The sequence below is a fragment of the Gavialis gangeticus genome, unplaced genomic scaffold (genome assembly GCF_001723915.1).
Source record: "Gavialis gangeticus isolate Ggan-Ray unplaced genomic scaffold, GavGan_comp1, whole genome shotgun sequence".
Classification (NCBI taxonomy): Eukaryota; Metazoa; Chordata; order Crocodylia; family Gavialidae; genus Gavialis; species Gavialis gangeticus.
The window spans coordinates 28,421,352-28,438,144 of NW_017729025.1; the positions used below are offsets into that span (position 1 = coordinate 28,421,352).

The 16,793-nt window shown below is 45.8% G+C and overlaps 1 protein-coding gene across 1 annotated transcript in view; it reads right to left on the bottom strand.

Annotated features, from left to right (window-relative positions):
* The window catches only part of YY1 (YY1 transcription factor), a 45,696-nt gene that overhangs the window by 23,638 nt on the left and 5,265 nt on the right, over positions 1-16,793 (bottom strand). The window contains exon 2 of the mRNA XM_019518570.1: positions 2,936-3,098. Within this exon, the coding sequence (XP_019374115.1) occupies positions 2,936-3,098 (163 nt within the window). The remainder of the gene's footprint in view (positions 1-2,935; positions 3,099-16,793) is intronic.

Here is a 16,793-nt window from a genome sequence, read left to right on the forward strand (position 1 = left end):
TTTTTTTTTTTTTTTTTAAATAGTATCCTTATGATGTTCAGATGCTGCTGAGAAGGCCATAGTATAAACAGATAGACTTCTTTAAAAAATTACTTGCAAAATATTTTTTTAAGCATTCACGTAAAAAGGCAGATCCTAACTGAATAGTAATTTCTAGGAAGTAGTGACGTTACATGAATTCTAGAACAACAATTTTCTACATTTTATTGTGAGTTGCTAATAGTTGGCTATATGCAAGTTTTTGCATGAGAATGCATAGCAGGTACATTTGAACCATTATTTTCCATAAAGACCTGGCAAAAGCCATGTGGAAGCTTAAAAATATGACTCCTACATACATCAAACTCCTGTTCAGTAAAAGAATAATTGAAGTACCCAAACCATAGAATAGCAGTGTTGAGTATTTGCAAAACAAATGGTTCACATGAAAAAAAAAATCTTCAGTGAAATACTACCTAAATTATTTTGCTGAGGTAGCCAGCCTAACAGAACAAAACATTTTAAGACAACGTCCAAGTAATAAGCTATTACGTGCAACAGAAGTGTGTGGAACCACAGTTATGTCTCTAGACTGGTTTTAACAAAAGTAAGATTTTTGTTAAACTGATAGTTTAAAGGTCAAAGCAAATAATTAATGTTTTGAAATTAGTTCTTTAGAATCAATACATGGATGAATCCAACACAAGCAGAACTGCTTCAAAAGGCAACTGCGGAACATTCTGTACAGATAGATATATCTTGGACCAAAAAACAAAAACAAAAAACAAAAAAACCCTACCTCAGGGTGATTTGGCTGAAATTTGTATCCTGAAATGTTCAAAGATTCTCAAATGAGAATGTGGAAAGCACCACATTTAGTTCTCAAGCTAAAAATAATTTCTTACAACAATTTCATTGAGAGGCTTTAGCTTGTGCAAGGTCCAGTGCAGGGAGTTATGCTGTGAGGGGGAAAATACCAATGTCAGAATGGTACCTTTTACTAGGTCTGCAAAAAGCTACTATAAACTGCTTGGAGAAGGGATGGGATAAGCAGTTTAGATCTCACCTGTAGAGATCTGCTCCAAGCTGCCAGCAGGGATTCTGCTTACACTCTCCATGCTTCACTGCCACAAAGCTCTATACCTACCAAAAACATCACACGTACCACCCTCAGATTCTGCCATACTCTACCATGGAAATGAGCACAGTATTCTTGCAGTTCCACCTTCCAGGACAATATAGCATCAGAGATGCATACAGACAAATGCTGTCAGTGCTTAACCAACAGTGCTTTGGTAGCACAGGGCAGAGGTGATGACAAAGGCTGACTTAGCAAGAGAAACTATGCTAAAGGAACATGACCAGAGACAGCAAAGACACAAAGGTCTACACACATTCCTCTCAAGAACTTGGAAGAAGAATACAGGATTCCACAGTCAACATCCTTCTGGCTCCGGGACAAAAGCTGTGAATTTCACTAATAAAATGTTCATCTCTTCCCACTCCCATACCTCAACCCCCCATAAGTAACAGGTAACTACTACCAGTTTGTTCGCTCAAGTCATAGAAGTCTGGGCTGTGGATCTGAAGAGCCTAACTGACGATGACCCTGGTTCTGCAGAGAATTTAGTTTTCCACTATGTATAACAATAAATTACAAAACTTTATAGAAAAAATATTGAAGATTTATAATTACATGCTCAAAACTGAGGAAACCCCAGAAATAAAGCTGCACTTTGAGACTACAATCTTGTGGAAAGAAAGAAACTGTGCACTTAATTAGATACATTGACAAAATGCACACACAAAAGAAACCAATTAATACTGCATGGGCAACATTAGTTCTGGAATTTCCTAACCTTTCAAGTGCTTGACTCAGTACCTAACATCCTACTTGTGTGGGCTTTTTTAAGAGGCAATAATAAAAGCAAACACAAAATGAAGGTGATTTTTTTTTTACTAAGAAATGAATCAAGAGCCTGAATTTGGTATCCTATTCCAGTTGAGATAGTGAAGCAATAGAAGTGAGCTGTAGAACCAATGAAAACCACTACAGGTTGAATTGATTAAGGATGAAATAACTGAATGGAAGTTCAGACTGAATACCATCCTCTTCTTACTGTTCTGAGCAACAGAGTGATTGGTCTGGTCAAAGGAAGTGCCACCCCTTCACTTGCATTTTTAGATTTTCTCTAGCCATTTGAAGGCTGACAAGCTACAGATTGAGTTCATCAATGTTATTAGTACTTTGGGGTTGAAAAGAAATGATGACCAGAAGTTCTGGCATAGGTTCAAAACAGATTTAAAAGGCTTTCATATCTGAAATGTGTCACAGCAAGGCTGTCCAACTGGCCAACATGCGGCCTGTGGCCTCCCAACTGGCTGCCATTCTGCCCACTGCTCTTGCCAGCTGCAGCAGCCAGGGTCTCCAGGCTCCCTCTTCTTCCTCCAGCTTCTGGTTCCTGCCCTTACTCCTAGGAGCAAGGTGATGCAACAGGACAGAGCCAAGTTCCCTGTGCTGTTTGTGCTGCCTGCTTGGGAAAGGGAAAAGTTAGGATCCCCACGCTGCGTGCTGCCTCTGCAACATGCCTGGCCAGGAAAGGGGTAGGGGTGTTGCGTGCATGGTCGGGGGAGCCAGGCTGCCTGCAAGGTGCGTGTGGTGGGGGGAGGACGACCAATCCCTAAGATCTACGGCTCTACACTCTATGCAGCCCTGTAACACAGTACTGTCAATACTCCTTGCTTTCAAAGATCTAAACTCCTGTTACACAATTCCCTGTTTTAAATATTCTTACCTAAGATATTAAAAATCACAATAGACAGAAATCTATTATTATGTCTACCTACCACATATTCAAACCTTTTTTTTTTTTTTTTTAAAGAGATTTGAGGAAGCCCAGAATGGAATGATATTCATCTTAAAATAAGTTTCAACTAATGCTCTCTTGCAACTTACCTAGCAAACTCCGCCAGCTGTTTGGGGTCTGACAGGTCAATGCCAGGTATGCCACCAGGAGGCAGTTTCTTTCCTGTCATGTACTCTGAGTAATCTGGCGGAGAATTCTCTCCAATGATCTGTTCTTCCACCACTGTTTCATGGTCAATATCTTTTTTGTCATCTGAAACAAACAAAATAGCCCCGGATATTTAGTATACATTAGCTCAAATACCAGGCAAAATCTTAAGTAGGCAGGATTTTTTTAAAATGCAAAGTTAGCCATTGCTACATTTCTACTCTAATTTGCCCTGGCGTTTACCAGCCACTTCCAATTCACCTGGCAAAAGCCTACAGGAATCAGAACAATTTTGCAAACTGCACATACACACCACACTTTCAGGTGGGGTGACGGGAAAGCGCAGAAGACAGCAACTCAATTTTCAGATGCATGTTCAAACCTAACAAAAGTTAAAGAAAACAAAGTAAAAACATACTAAAAGTAATGCATACATATTACAAGCTACATGTAATATGTGGAAGTGTGCAAATATGTTACTCCTCCAGAATGTACCCTGAGAGGCAAAATACAGTAAAAGCCCTGTTTTCTGGCATGAGTGGGGAATGGGGGTGCTGGTAATCTAAAAATGCTGGTTACCTGAAAGACAGGGTGAGAACAGCAGCATGCGAACCCCCTCCCCCCAGAAATTCCAGTTAAATAGAAATGCCGGTTAGTAAAATGCAGGATAACAAGGCTTTTACTGTACTGAGGATCCAGCAGAGCATTTTAATAACTTCTAGCCTTTGTAAGTTTTCACAATTTAGCAGCACCCTATTTCAAAACTAATATAAATACAGTATAAATATTATAATACAGACTTTATAATTGCATCATTAATTAATATACAATTAAATTGTTATACTGCAATAGTATAAAATTTCTTCAGGCTGCCAGTGGAGAATGTTCCCTGGCTCTGGCCAGCCTTGTGCATGTTTGCTCCCAGTGAAGCATATGAATTCCCTAGGCATGGCACTGCTGGGTACCAGGGACCAGTGGGCCATTTTCTTCCCTTAATTAACCCCAGGGCAATCCCATCTCCCCACCCCCACACACCAGAACCTCATGGCTGTAATGGAAGGAATCCAGGGATGCCTAAGGGTAGGACCTGAATGCTGGGTATGCCCAGCTGACAGGGACACGGTTCCAGACTGCTCCCCCAGCACACAGAGAGGAGGGGGCCTTTGGGAAGCAAACACTGGGGTAGGGGATGGGGGTGTAGAGGGGACTGAACCTGGCTATATTAGCTTGGCAGTCCCCAACTCAGACAGACAGCCATCATGCAGACCTAAGAGGAACTGATGTGGAATCAGCTGGCCATGTCCTTCAGGGTGTGGCAGGCAGGCCCAGCACAGAGCAAATGAGAAGTCCACACCAACCTTCCTGTCAAATTGGGCAAGACAGACGCACACACACCCACCCATCCCTGGGCTGTAGATACACACAGACTAGGGCCACCCAGAGCACTGTTAAAAGGACTTCAGAGCACCCTAGAGTGCTGCTGCATCCCAGTTTAGTATCACGAATCTAGAAGACAAGCCACTAACAGAAGGGTACGTACGTTCCATTCTGGTCATCCGCCAGCATCCAACCCTATACCCAAGTTACACCTAACAAAGCCAGAACTAGTCACTGATAACAGGAGTGGGAATAATGGAATAACACCAACCATGAAAGGCAATAACTGGGCACTCTCTTCAACCTCATCTTTTCTTTACATGTTGCTTGGCTGTGCCTCTCCAAGACTTCCCCTTCCTGCATCTGATTGTGAAGAACCAACCTTTCCTCTTTCCATGTCTCATCTTTGTGATTGTAATCCATTATGCCTTTTTCAGCTCCATTCAACACACCGCACTGACCATCTTCCTGCTCAGTCATTCTGCTACATCATTCCCTCCTCCCCTGCAGAGATTTCCAATCCTTCCTTTTGCAGCCTCTCACACCCAATCCACTTCCTAACTTCACTATTTTATGGCACCATTGGTTCACCCCCTTTCCTCCCCCAATGCAATCAGCAATTTGTTCACCCTTCTCAAGAATTTTCAGGCTTTCCTTGTTGCACTCAATTGCTTAACACACTTCAGGATGCTTTACAGATCAGTCCATATCTCCCTCCAAAGTTCTCCAAGAGTCTCTTCTACCATGCCATTACAAAAGAATGGCTAGGTAAATGCATGAGAAAGAGCATGTTGTGCTAACCTATGCAAACACAGTCACGCTCTTGAGACAAGTTTTGAAAGCAAAGCTTCAAAAGAAACAACACTATGGGTAGGGTGACCATATTATAGTTAAAGGAATCCAGAATGGGGTAAGGGACCCCAGGGAGGAGAGGTGCTGCCACCATGCATGCCCCCCCCCACCTCCAGCAGCTCCTAGGAGCCCTGATAGTGTGGGGTGGGATAGCCTGCAGCCAAGCTCCACCCCTTATACACAAAGGCTGGACCCAGCTAGAAACAGCCCCCCCCCCTGCCACTAGCAGCCAGCCCGGATTGCAGTCGCTACACGCAGTCCAGGCCTCAGCAGCAGCCACAGCAACAGGGCAGGAGGCTGCTAGGCGTAGGCCACCATCCTGGCCTGCTCCATGCAGGTGCCCAAGTTCTGGCCCTGGCCTCCTTTCCTGGCCCACCCCCTCCCCTCCAGCCACTGCTCAGCAGGAGCTAGGTCACACAAAGAGGGTGGCAGCAGCCGAATCCAGAACTTCTGCTTCACCAACCGGCTGGGAAGCCAGGACAGCCAATGAAAACTAGGACATATGGTCATCCTAACTATGGTCACCAGACCTGCCATTCCAAAAGCATTTGCAACAAATTACAAGGTTTCAAGACCTTCCTTCATGCCCTGCAAAGAAAATCCATCATATCAACAGGTTTCTCTCTCACCCTGTGCATAGAAGAGACTGGGTTCCCTCTTCTCCACCCCATTTTGAAAATAAAGGATAGGGATAATTCAGGTCTTTGATCTGAAAGCTGACAAGGGAGTACTGCTCCCTGCCAGCTCAGCAGCTCCCTTCTGTGAGTTTCTTACTCCCACCAGAGTAAGAAACAGGCTAGCAAGCATGACCCTGCTGCTGCCCTGCCTGTTCCCCAAGCCTGTGAAAAGGGCAACATTACCATATTTTCTCCCTACATCAGGGGTTGGCAACTCACACTCTTCTCAGGCCTCCACAAGGAGAAGTGGTAACAGTGCCTGGGTCCTAGAGCCTGCCTATCCACATGCCTCTGACCCCAACTGGGTCACTCTGGCCCCAACCTAAAAATGTTGCCAACTGCTACCCTAGATATTTTAGAGGGAGCCAAGTGGCATCTTCACTCTAGAGAGGAGCTGAGGCGTCTGTTTCTGAGTGTTCATCACTGCAGAGTTCAAGCTAATAGCACCAGAAACCCAGAGCCATCTCCCTTCTTTTCACCCACTCCAGTTTACAAAGAGCCTTCTGAAAAACAGGAGCAACAATTTGGTTAATGGAATACTGGTAAACATGGGACATCTTTACCTACTCCAGTAATTATACCCTATCTGAGCTTACAAAGCAAGTCAGAAATAACACCCTGGGTAGTGTAATGCTATTCCCACTGTCCTGTTTCACTTGCGTAGTGCTACTCTCCCAAGCTGCCTTTGTAGTATGAGCAAGTCAAAAAGAAAAAAAAGTCACAGCTTCCTAGAATGAAATCAAATTCCACTTTGCAGCCAAAATTTAGAAAGACTAAAGAGATGAAAAGCACAACCTCAGAGCACTAGGTATAGCTCCACAAATATTCAGAAAACAAGGCAAGGCAAAGGAGCTACAGGGGAAAATGTAATAGTTGGGGTAGAAATATGTCAAGAATATAGAAACAGTAAGAGGAATAGGGAAGGATATGTTAGAGTTATTCTTATTACCTGCTACATTTTACTGTATTTCTTCCATAGCCACCTACTGCTCATCAAATTAGGCAAAAAAGGACTAAAAGACTTACATTACATAAAGTTGTTAAAAAAAAAGGTGTGCACACAAACTGAAGAAGAAACATACCAAAGTAAGGACAGTGCTCTCTAATTTGGAATGGCCTCTTTCAATCTATATCACTGAGCTATTTCTAGAAATGTTACTGCTAGTTTGGGGGTTTAATCTGATCTACCAGATCAAATAGCAGTGCTCTTATGTGTTCAGTGATGGAAGAGGGGGAATAAACTCTCTCATTAAGCCTCATCTCTTCTTTTGGTAAGAAAACAAACAAAAAAACCACAAATCAACAAGTCCTATTGTCCACATAAAACCAAAAAGCAGCAAGAAAGGTGATTCTCTCAAATACTGCTTTCTATTCCTAACAACTTTCATTTTCTGTATTTTCATCTTGAACAGTACTGAAAAATAATTGCTCAAAGAATTGTTTGACAATTGTTCAAAGAACTCAAACTTAGCCTTTGCTTTTAACCACCTCAGTTTTATAGCACAGGCAGCAAGATCCACCATCCTAGTTCCAAAATTGCAGGCAGATAAACCTCAAGTTTAACAGCCACGTTTTTCCTCAAATGGTTTGCAGCCTGAGGTACAATATTTGAATAACATTTATAACATGCTTAACAGGGCAGTCTCTTCTTTTTCTTTTTTTTTTTTTTTTTGGTTTTAAACCATACTCTTCCCATAAATTTTATGCACTTTTAAGTTGTTACAGCTTGTCCCAAATCCTTTGGCTGGAATGAATTGTGTCTACATCTGGGTTGAACAATTCTGCAAACTCCCCAAACGTATTTGAGCTGTTTTATGTAGCTTTCACATTCTCTTCTAAATCAGATGCACTACCAGGGGTCTGCAATTCTGCAGAGCCATTTCATCTGGCCCACAGACACAGGGCTTCTGTGCATTTCAGGAGGAAGGAGCTCTGGCTCCAGCAGCTGTGCAGGCTGGGTTGGAAGTGGCATGCACTTGGAGCCAAGTTCAGTTCAAGTGGCCGCCCCACACCTTGCTGACCCCAGCACTAGGTTCAGCAGGAAACGCACCCTGCCACCTCAAGTTCTTTTCTGCTAGTCTCGAGACCCACACATACCTACACACTTTCTTGCTGCTTCAAGGTCAGGCTGAGGGGGGACCTGGTGACCGTCTATAGACTCACTAGGGGGGACCAGAAGGGTTTGGGGGAGACACTGTTTCCCCTGGTGCCCGCTGGCATAACAAGGAGTAATGGGCACAAGTTGATGGAGAGGAGGTATAGATTGGACATCCGCAAGAACTACTTCACAGTTAGGGCGGCTAGGAGCTGGAACCAACTTCCAAGGGAAGTGGTGCTGGCCCCTACCCTGGGGGTCTTTAAGAAGAGGCTGGATGCCTACTTGGCTGGACTCATTTGAGTCCCGTTTCTTGTTTTTGGGGTTTTGTTGTTCTCCCGCCCCGGCGGGGGGTCGGGCTAGAAGATCTACTAGGTCCCTTCCGACCCTTAATCTATGAAACCTCACTGACATACCTCTCCCTCCAAGTAGTTTATTAAGTGAGATTTTACTTCTACAGATACGATGAAAACTGCATCCTACATGAAGTCTTACAAATAAAATATGAACAACTGTAAGTGTGCCAACCACAAATCATGAAAATTGTTTTGTAACACATAAGTAACAATTATGGCTCCCCTTTACCAATGTGATCAACATACGTGAAAATTGGCATAAGGATTTTTTTTTTCCAACACAGAAATACTTATTACAGTTTTTACATTCAATTTAGGCACATCATATATACAGAGGGGAAAAACTTTCTAGTATAGCCTACAACAGGGATGGGCAATTATTTCAGGCAGAGGGCTGCTTACTAAGTTTTGGCAAGCCATCGAGGGCCATATGACAGGCAGCCGGACGCACATTAATATTAATTTTCTAAATGTTATAGGGGCCCCACAGGCCAGATAGAGTGGCCTAGTGGGCCACATGCGGCCCACAGGACACATTTTGCCCACCCCGGCCTATAATGAATTGAAATAACTGTGTGGCATGCAGTTTTGAGACACGGACTGCACAGCCTGCAGTTCAGTCTCTTACCAGAACTGAAGCATTATATCAACAGCATCAGAAGATCACTAGGTAGCTTTTCTGAAAGTTTCTCCTAAAAATCTGTGTATTTTCCAAAAGACTAGTACTGCTCTTCTGGTAGGTATGCACTGTAGAGATAACTAAGTTCTTACTCAAATGAGCTCCATAACCTGCCACCCTAATGGTGCTTTCAACATACACTACCTGGCTTGCCTGGGGCTATAAGGTAAAGCCCAAGCAAGCTTTCATTAAGTCTGGTAACACAACTGCTTTGAAGTATGGACACAGCTTAAATATTTGAATACAGATAACCCACAGCCCACTGTGACTAGAAAGACAGGTTAGTTCTTCCACATATACTGCAAAACAATGCTGGACTTCACCTTACTGCAGAACACAGACCCATGGAAAATGCCCGCAGAAATCTTAGCAACACATAGAAGAGTGTGAAGCCTTACACCAGTGGTTTTCAATCTGTGGTCCACAGACTATACCCAAGGGGTCTGTAAAAGATGACTATCAATCAGAAGTATGTGAATACCCACACTTACAATTCAAAGGGGTCCACACCTCCATTCAAAATATTTTAGGGGTCCGCAAATGAAAATAAAAAGGTTGAAAACCACTGCCTTAAGCCAGTGATTCTCAAATTTGTTTATACTAGGACCCATTTGTAAACTTTGATGCCCAGTCCTAACCTAGTAACCCTCACTCCCGACTCACAGCCCCTTAGTGTGTGGGGTAGGAGGCGAGTGTGTGGAGCCAGGGGGGAGAAACTAGCAGCCTGGAACTGACAGTTTGCAAGAGAAGAAAAATGGTTTCCCACATTTTTCATTTTATAAGTCTGTTGAACCATTTTTAAAGTTTGCTCGTGACCCTTTCATATATTCTTCTGACCCACTTTTGGGTTGCAGCCCATTGGTTGAGAAACACTGCTTTAAACTATACAGCCAGCACGGAGCCTCCTTAGCAAGGGTGGAGCATGGAGCTGCAGAGTGGGGAAGCATACTTCTGTGCAGCTCTGTGGTCCCACCATACTAAACTCCAGCAGCTTCATACTCCAGCTTCCAGTCTCTCCACAGCAGTGCCTTCTTTTACCCCCTGCACCCCTAGGACAGGAATGGGGGAGGTAAGGAGGTAACCCATAGCCCCAATCAAGCTGCCTGACCAAAGGAAACCCAGCAGTGCGGGGAAATTTCAGTGAGCCTTGAGTAACTGCAATGAACTGAACTTTTCCACAGCTTTCAACCAACTTGGTAAGAGGTGCAGCCAGGGAAGGTTGGGGGCTCCCCAGTTCCATCCTCTTGCCATTGTAACCATCCTCCCAGTATTTGCAGGGCCTCGCCTGCTCCCAAAGCTGTACTACCCCCTGGCAGTAAGCTCAGGAGAGTGGATATATAGCCCAGAGAAGAGGGCAGGGTGAGAGGAGGGCCAAGAGCAATGTATCCTGGAGAACCCAAATTGCTTGCTTTCTTTCCATGGGAGCAGACTGCTGCTATTGCAATACTACCTAGGTAGCACAACCCAGAGATAATCCTCACCTTAAGTAGCACAAATTTTTGTGCTTTAATGCACAGACACTCATGTTTTAAGTGCCACTAGTATGATCTAAGTCAGGAGTGTCAGAGATCAGTATTATCAGTGGAGTAACTCTGGGGTTATACAATGCAGCCCTGGAGAGGCTGGAGCAGGATGAAGCTGCACACAGCGCCCAATCTGGCTGCTTCAGGACATGCACTGGAACACAGGGTTGATCTATGGTTTGGTCTGGTTGCTCTGCACTGCTTACCTGGCCCTACCCCTGATCCAAGTGTACCATGTAACAACACCTTTACAATGTCTGCTTACACACAGATACAGCTAATATGGATGCCTATCACCTAAACCAGGGGGTCAGCAACATTTTTGACCAAAGTGCCACAAAACCCTGTAACCTGGACTTCAAAGATGGTGGCATGCCAGGGATGGAGGGCAAGGGAGCTGCTGCAAAGGACCTGATCCTTGTTACGGCAGCACACCCAGCCCCTTCCTCCACCCCTCCCATGGTACTTCCTCAGGTGCATGCACAAGCTGCTGCCACCAATGAGCAAAGTCAGGGCTCCAGACCCTGGTGCAACAGCTTGCAGCTTCGTGGGTTGCCTGCTACAAGGAGCCCGGGCTCTAGCTGGATCACCACCTCCATATGGGGGGAAAAGGAGCCGTTCCAGGGGCAGGCTGTTGTCCCCCCCCACAGAACTCCTCCAGGGAGCAACTTCAGCAGCCTTCCAGCAAGCCCCCTTCCCCTAATCACAAAGCATCAGCTGAGCAAAGGGACAGAGTACACACACATACAAAATGGCATGGGGAGAGAGGGAAAAGTTTGCAGCCACATCCCCCCCACAGAATGAAGATGGGAAGCCACCATTCAAATAAATGCACCCTCCCGCCCCAGTCCCAAACACACAGGAGCAGCGTGCTGGGAGTGGAGGGAAAGACAAGAGATAGCTGCTGCTGACCGCCAGACATGGGCACAGCAAGACAGGGAGTACAGGGCACATCCCAAGGGAAGCCCAAGCAGTGGGCACACAACCCCTACTGCAAAAGAAAGAGCAAGGGAGCAGGGATGGGCTGTGCAAGTCCCAGCCTGCGCACAGCAGACAGCCACAAGCCTGTACCAGGGCACACAAACTCAGCACAGCTCAACACTGGCAGCAGCTGCATGTGCACCTTAGGGAGCATGGTGGGGAAGGGACTGAGGCTGCGCTGCTCCCAGCCCTTTCCTCACCATGAACCCCAAGATGTGCATGCAGACATCACTAACTATGGAGCCAGGCCAGGGCTCCAGTGCACCTGTTTGCAGCCTGCCCACCACCTGCTGCAAGTAGCCTGGGCTCCACAGCAGCAGCAGCTGCACACATGCCTTGGTGTGCACAGCAGAGAAGGGGCTGGGGGCAATGGAACTCCAGCCCCTTCCCTGTCATGTGCACCCAAAGTGCATGCAGAAAGCACTACCACGGAGCTGGGTGGGGGCTCCAGACTGGCTGCAACCTCCCAGCTGCCTGCCACATCTGGCCTGGGCTCCGGACAGCTACTGCCTGCTGCAGAGCCCTGGCTACTTACAGCAGGGCTTGCAGTCTCCCTGCCACCTGCTGTGAGCAACCCAGTCTCTGTGGCCAGGGACAGTTGCCCAGAGTCTAGGCCAGATGTGGCATGCCAAGCAAAATGGCATCACATGCCATGCTCTGGCGCACGTGCTGGGGTTTGCCGACCCCTGACCTAAATTAACTCTGCAATGAAGACATACCCTAGAGTTGGGGCTGATTGAGAGTTGGGCCTGACTGAGACAGACCCAACATTTTCTTTCACATCTGTATGAGAAGTGCAGCAGATCCACTTCCTGAACAATTCAGGACTGAATAGCAGTTTAGCACTGTGACCACATGAAAGGTGCGCCCCAGTTTCTGCCTTGAGACAGGGCCGCCATATTTCCCACAGTTTACAAGCTATATAGTAGCAGGGCCGGCCCACAATTTTTGGGGCCCCCTGCAAGATATAGTTTTGGGGGCCACCCTGATCCATCAAAAAAAAAAATTACAATTAATTGCAATATAAACTCACTGAAAAATAACAGTTGGGGCAAGGGGGCTGCACGCACATGGGCTGTATTGTGGGGGGCACAAAGTGGGGGCAGCATGTGCTGGGGATGCCTGGGTTTCCTCCCTGGGGCCAGAACAGAGCCAGGGACTCCTTTCCCGCTCAGCCAGGAAGAGGATCCCTGCCTGCACTGAGCCCTTTAAACAGGACGCAGGGGGTGGGGGGCGAGCAGGGCACGGTCCCTTGGCTGTGGGGCCCCCTGTGGCTGCAGGTTCTGCAGGATAGGTGGGCCAGCCCTGCATAGGAGTTGACTTTGCAGAGGAATACCAGGTTAGCTCCATCCACTTTAGCCCCGTGAAAAATGCAGGGCCCTAGAGATGGCTTCCAATTCCTATATTCATCTGCTTTATGTGGCTGCTATCTAATGAGTAACTTGAGTAAAGGAAGAGACACCTCCTTTAAGAGATCAAAAGGACACTGCAAGATGATACTTGGCATGTTGGGCATCCCAAAATGGAGCCAGATGTCTCTGTTGATGACAGTACAGGTTTCCCTTGCTTATGCAGGTTCTGTATATGTGAATTCGCTCTTATGCAATGACCCTTTTAATACCCAAAATTAGTTATATGTGAGGTAAATTCACTCCTATGCAATCAGCATTGGCGCGCTTCTCCCCTCCCCTCCCACCCAAAGCAGGTAAATCTGTGGGGGGAGGGGAAAGGGCCATGGGGCCAGGGCCCCACTCACCCCAGCCCCTGAGCTGCGCCATGCTGTGGTGTAGGCAGCTGGCATTTGCCGCTGCTGGGGCCACTGCAGCACAGGCTGTGGTGAGTGAGGACAAGCAGCGCCATGGGGAGTGGCGCAACTTGTTCCCACTCACCCCAGCCCCTGCTGCAGCACCCCTAGGAATGGCCAACGCCTGCTACATGCACGTGTTGGGCTGCACTGTGCCCCAAACCCCTCAGGGCCCCGCTTGTCCCCACTCACCCCAGCGCTTGGTGCAGGGGCCCCAGGAGCAGCCAACACCACTTGCCTGCACCACAGCATGGCACAATCCAGCAGCTGGGGTGAGTGCAGACAAGCTGAGCTGTGCCCTGTGCCCCTTGGGCCTCCAGTTGTTCCCACTCACCCCAGCTGTGGACAGAACTGTTAGTGGGTGAAGCTCTTGTTGCTACAGGTACCCTGGGAGGGGTGCAGGCTGGGGGACTGTGCTGGGCTCTTCCCAGGGGCATGTACCCCCAGATCTGCACACAGGATGAATACAGGCTGCCACCTGCCCCAAGCACCTGCCCCTTCCCTAGCCCCAGCCTCACTGCCCTCCTGCCTCACCGCCATGGGAACGTATCCCTATTTGTTACTTTATAAACTGGGTTCCCTTTATGCAAAAAAGTTGATTTATGTGCAGTTTTCCAGGAACGCATGCATCGCATAAAGCAAGGGAAACCTGTATTAGAAAAGATGCTTAAATAAAAGTCTCAACGTTCCTTCTGTAGGTTTCCCACCTCTTGGACAATGGCAACACATCCTAGTTGGATACCTTTAAACTCCTAAGAACATCTTCAAGGGATGGCAGTACCAGAACAATCTCTCCAACAGAATGAAAGTGGAGTTAAGTTGTACACATTTTATATAGCTATCCGGTTGATCTAGAAACTGAAAAGGTAGTTTGTCCTGTTCAAGTCTCTTCTCAAGTAGGAAGCAGCCAGTGTGGGAGGGGCAGTGAAGCTGTCACATTTATTAGGGCTTATAATTACTTCTGCATTCTCTTTGGAAAAACAGGACAAAGGTTTGTACCAAATGCTCTCAAACTGTGAGAAGAACCCTTGAGTTGTGCAACAGTTAAGGCCTCCATTAAGTCCTTTTATTCCTGTTACATTTTACTACCATGGTCTGCTTTTCCTTTGTCTCAAAGCTTCTTGGGCCTCTGCAACCCTGATGTTGTCAAGGACATCCACCCAACCCTTCGAGGAAATCTGAAAAAAGATAAATCTGCAGGGAGCTTCAGAGGGCTGATTTCTTGGCTTCTTAACATCAACTGCCTGCTGCACTGTTTTTTTTAGAAGTATCTACCAATGCACCTGGTTCTTCCATTCTTAAATGCAAGTTGGACTCTTGCTCAATATCCCTAAATGCTTGTACTGTCTGGCTCAAATATTACAAAGCAGAGAATACACTGTAATCCAATTAAACTGTAAGAAATCAGGAGAGCAGGAAAAACTGCAGACAGTTCCCACAAAGACAGGCAGAAACAAACAAACCCCAGAATGCCTGCACAGCAGAAAGACAGAAATCTGCAGCAGAAACGGAGAATTTTGGCATCCCCTAAATGTTACAGCGACCGCAGCTCCCAACTGAAACACAGGGAAAACTGCACCCAGGAACAATTTGTTCAGGCTTTCTACAAGTTCAGGAAGAGACCATTCCAGCACAGTTTATGATGTGTTCGTCTCTACGATTTCTTTATAACTGCAAAATCAGAAACATTTTTGTTTGAAAACAGCTCATTCTTCAATACTATTTTGCAACAGATAAATCTAACAGATATGCCACACAGGATCAAGTACTGCTAATTAATATGAATTCCAGTTCTACTGCAGAACCGCAACCGCCTTTTACTTCCTGGCTTTCTGTTGTACCCCGGACAAAAGGAAAAGTGGATGGTGAGCCTACATCTGTTCCTATATACCAAGACTAGGACAGCGCATCTGTGCCTACTCTCTTCTAGGAAAAATATTCTTGGTTGTGCTCAGAAGCAAAAGTAGCACGTCAAATTCCCAGTTACGCAGCAGACTTCTGCGGATGGAAATTCCATTCTACCTCATCTGCTCTCTTTACCCAATTTGCTCATTACTGTTACACTCTTTTGACGTACAGTGCAGATGGAGAACAGGTTCTCCTCTGCTCATGTCAACCAGCCTCGTATACCATACTGCTGGAAGAATCTTGCACTGACAAAGTGCTGCATAGATCAATACTGTCACCATTTGATTCCAGCTTTTGTGAGGCTACTCAGAGGCACTTTGACCTTCCATATCATCAATATAGCTATGACAATTCAAGAAAAATCAAGTTCTAGGAGGACTCTTTAGTTAAGAAATGAGCCAAATAAAAAGACAACTCAGTTGAGCTACTGATGGGTGTAATTTACACTCAGAACTAAAAACAATTACACTTAAACAGATTAAAATATATAACTACCCTCTGAAATCTGCTACAAATCTGAAGGCAGATTCAATACTCTTGGATCATAGAACAGTCGATTCTTTATCTTCACCAGCAAAAGCAAGGCTGTCCTCGACACTTAAAGGAATAGCCCAATAATTACTTGCTCCCATGGGGGGGGAATAAAAATCTTCTGTATGTACCTTAATTCATAGTTACCACTTACTGAGATTTTGACCCCTTCCTCTTCAGCACAAGTCAAATGCCAGTGCATTAGATGTCAGGGATAAGATACGGCAGTTCCTGTGTTCCTAATGACAAGGAGCAGCAGATGTTGGAGGGGAGAAAACTTCTACAATGTGTTAGTGTGAAGTGGAGTACATCTTTAAATTGGCCTTTAAAATCCCAAAGTCTCAGTGTAAATCCTTGAAGTGCAAATTCCATTTCATGGGTTTCCTGGATTATGATTACCAAGGATGTACATTTTTGAACCCACATTGTGGTTCTAGTATCATATTTGGCCACTCTATGCTTTCCTTATTTAGGAGGGCTTCACAAAAAATGTGATATTTAGTTTAATACATGCAATTTCTATGCAGACCAGGCCCTTGTTGTTTAAGGCACTAAGACTTTCTGAAGCCACAATTTCAATGCTGCCTGCCCAAATCTGGAGACCAGTTCCAAGCCTCCCTTCCTATTCATAGTTTCATCAAACTCCAGCAAAATGCAAATTGTAATTTTTTTTCCCCAACTACCAATCAGAATCTAGCCCAAGGACCAACCCACTGAGGACAAAGACTGAAAACAAAGCAGAGGAAGGCACTGACAGAGGACACCTTTGCAAACACTGTAAAACCAAGGGATTAGCATTTTATTGCCTAAACCTGCTTGCAGTGTGACCAGGAAGCTTTTAGGAAGAAGCAAAAATATTATTTCTTCTTCTTACCACATCAAATCTATCAGGCACTTTTACCTAGGAACCTACCCAAAATTGAGGTGGCAGATAGGCAATTTCATGGGGCGATCATGGTGCCAGTTGCCATTTTCATCAACTTACTCTGGCAGGCTCCTCATTCCCCCCCCCCCCCC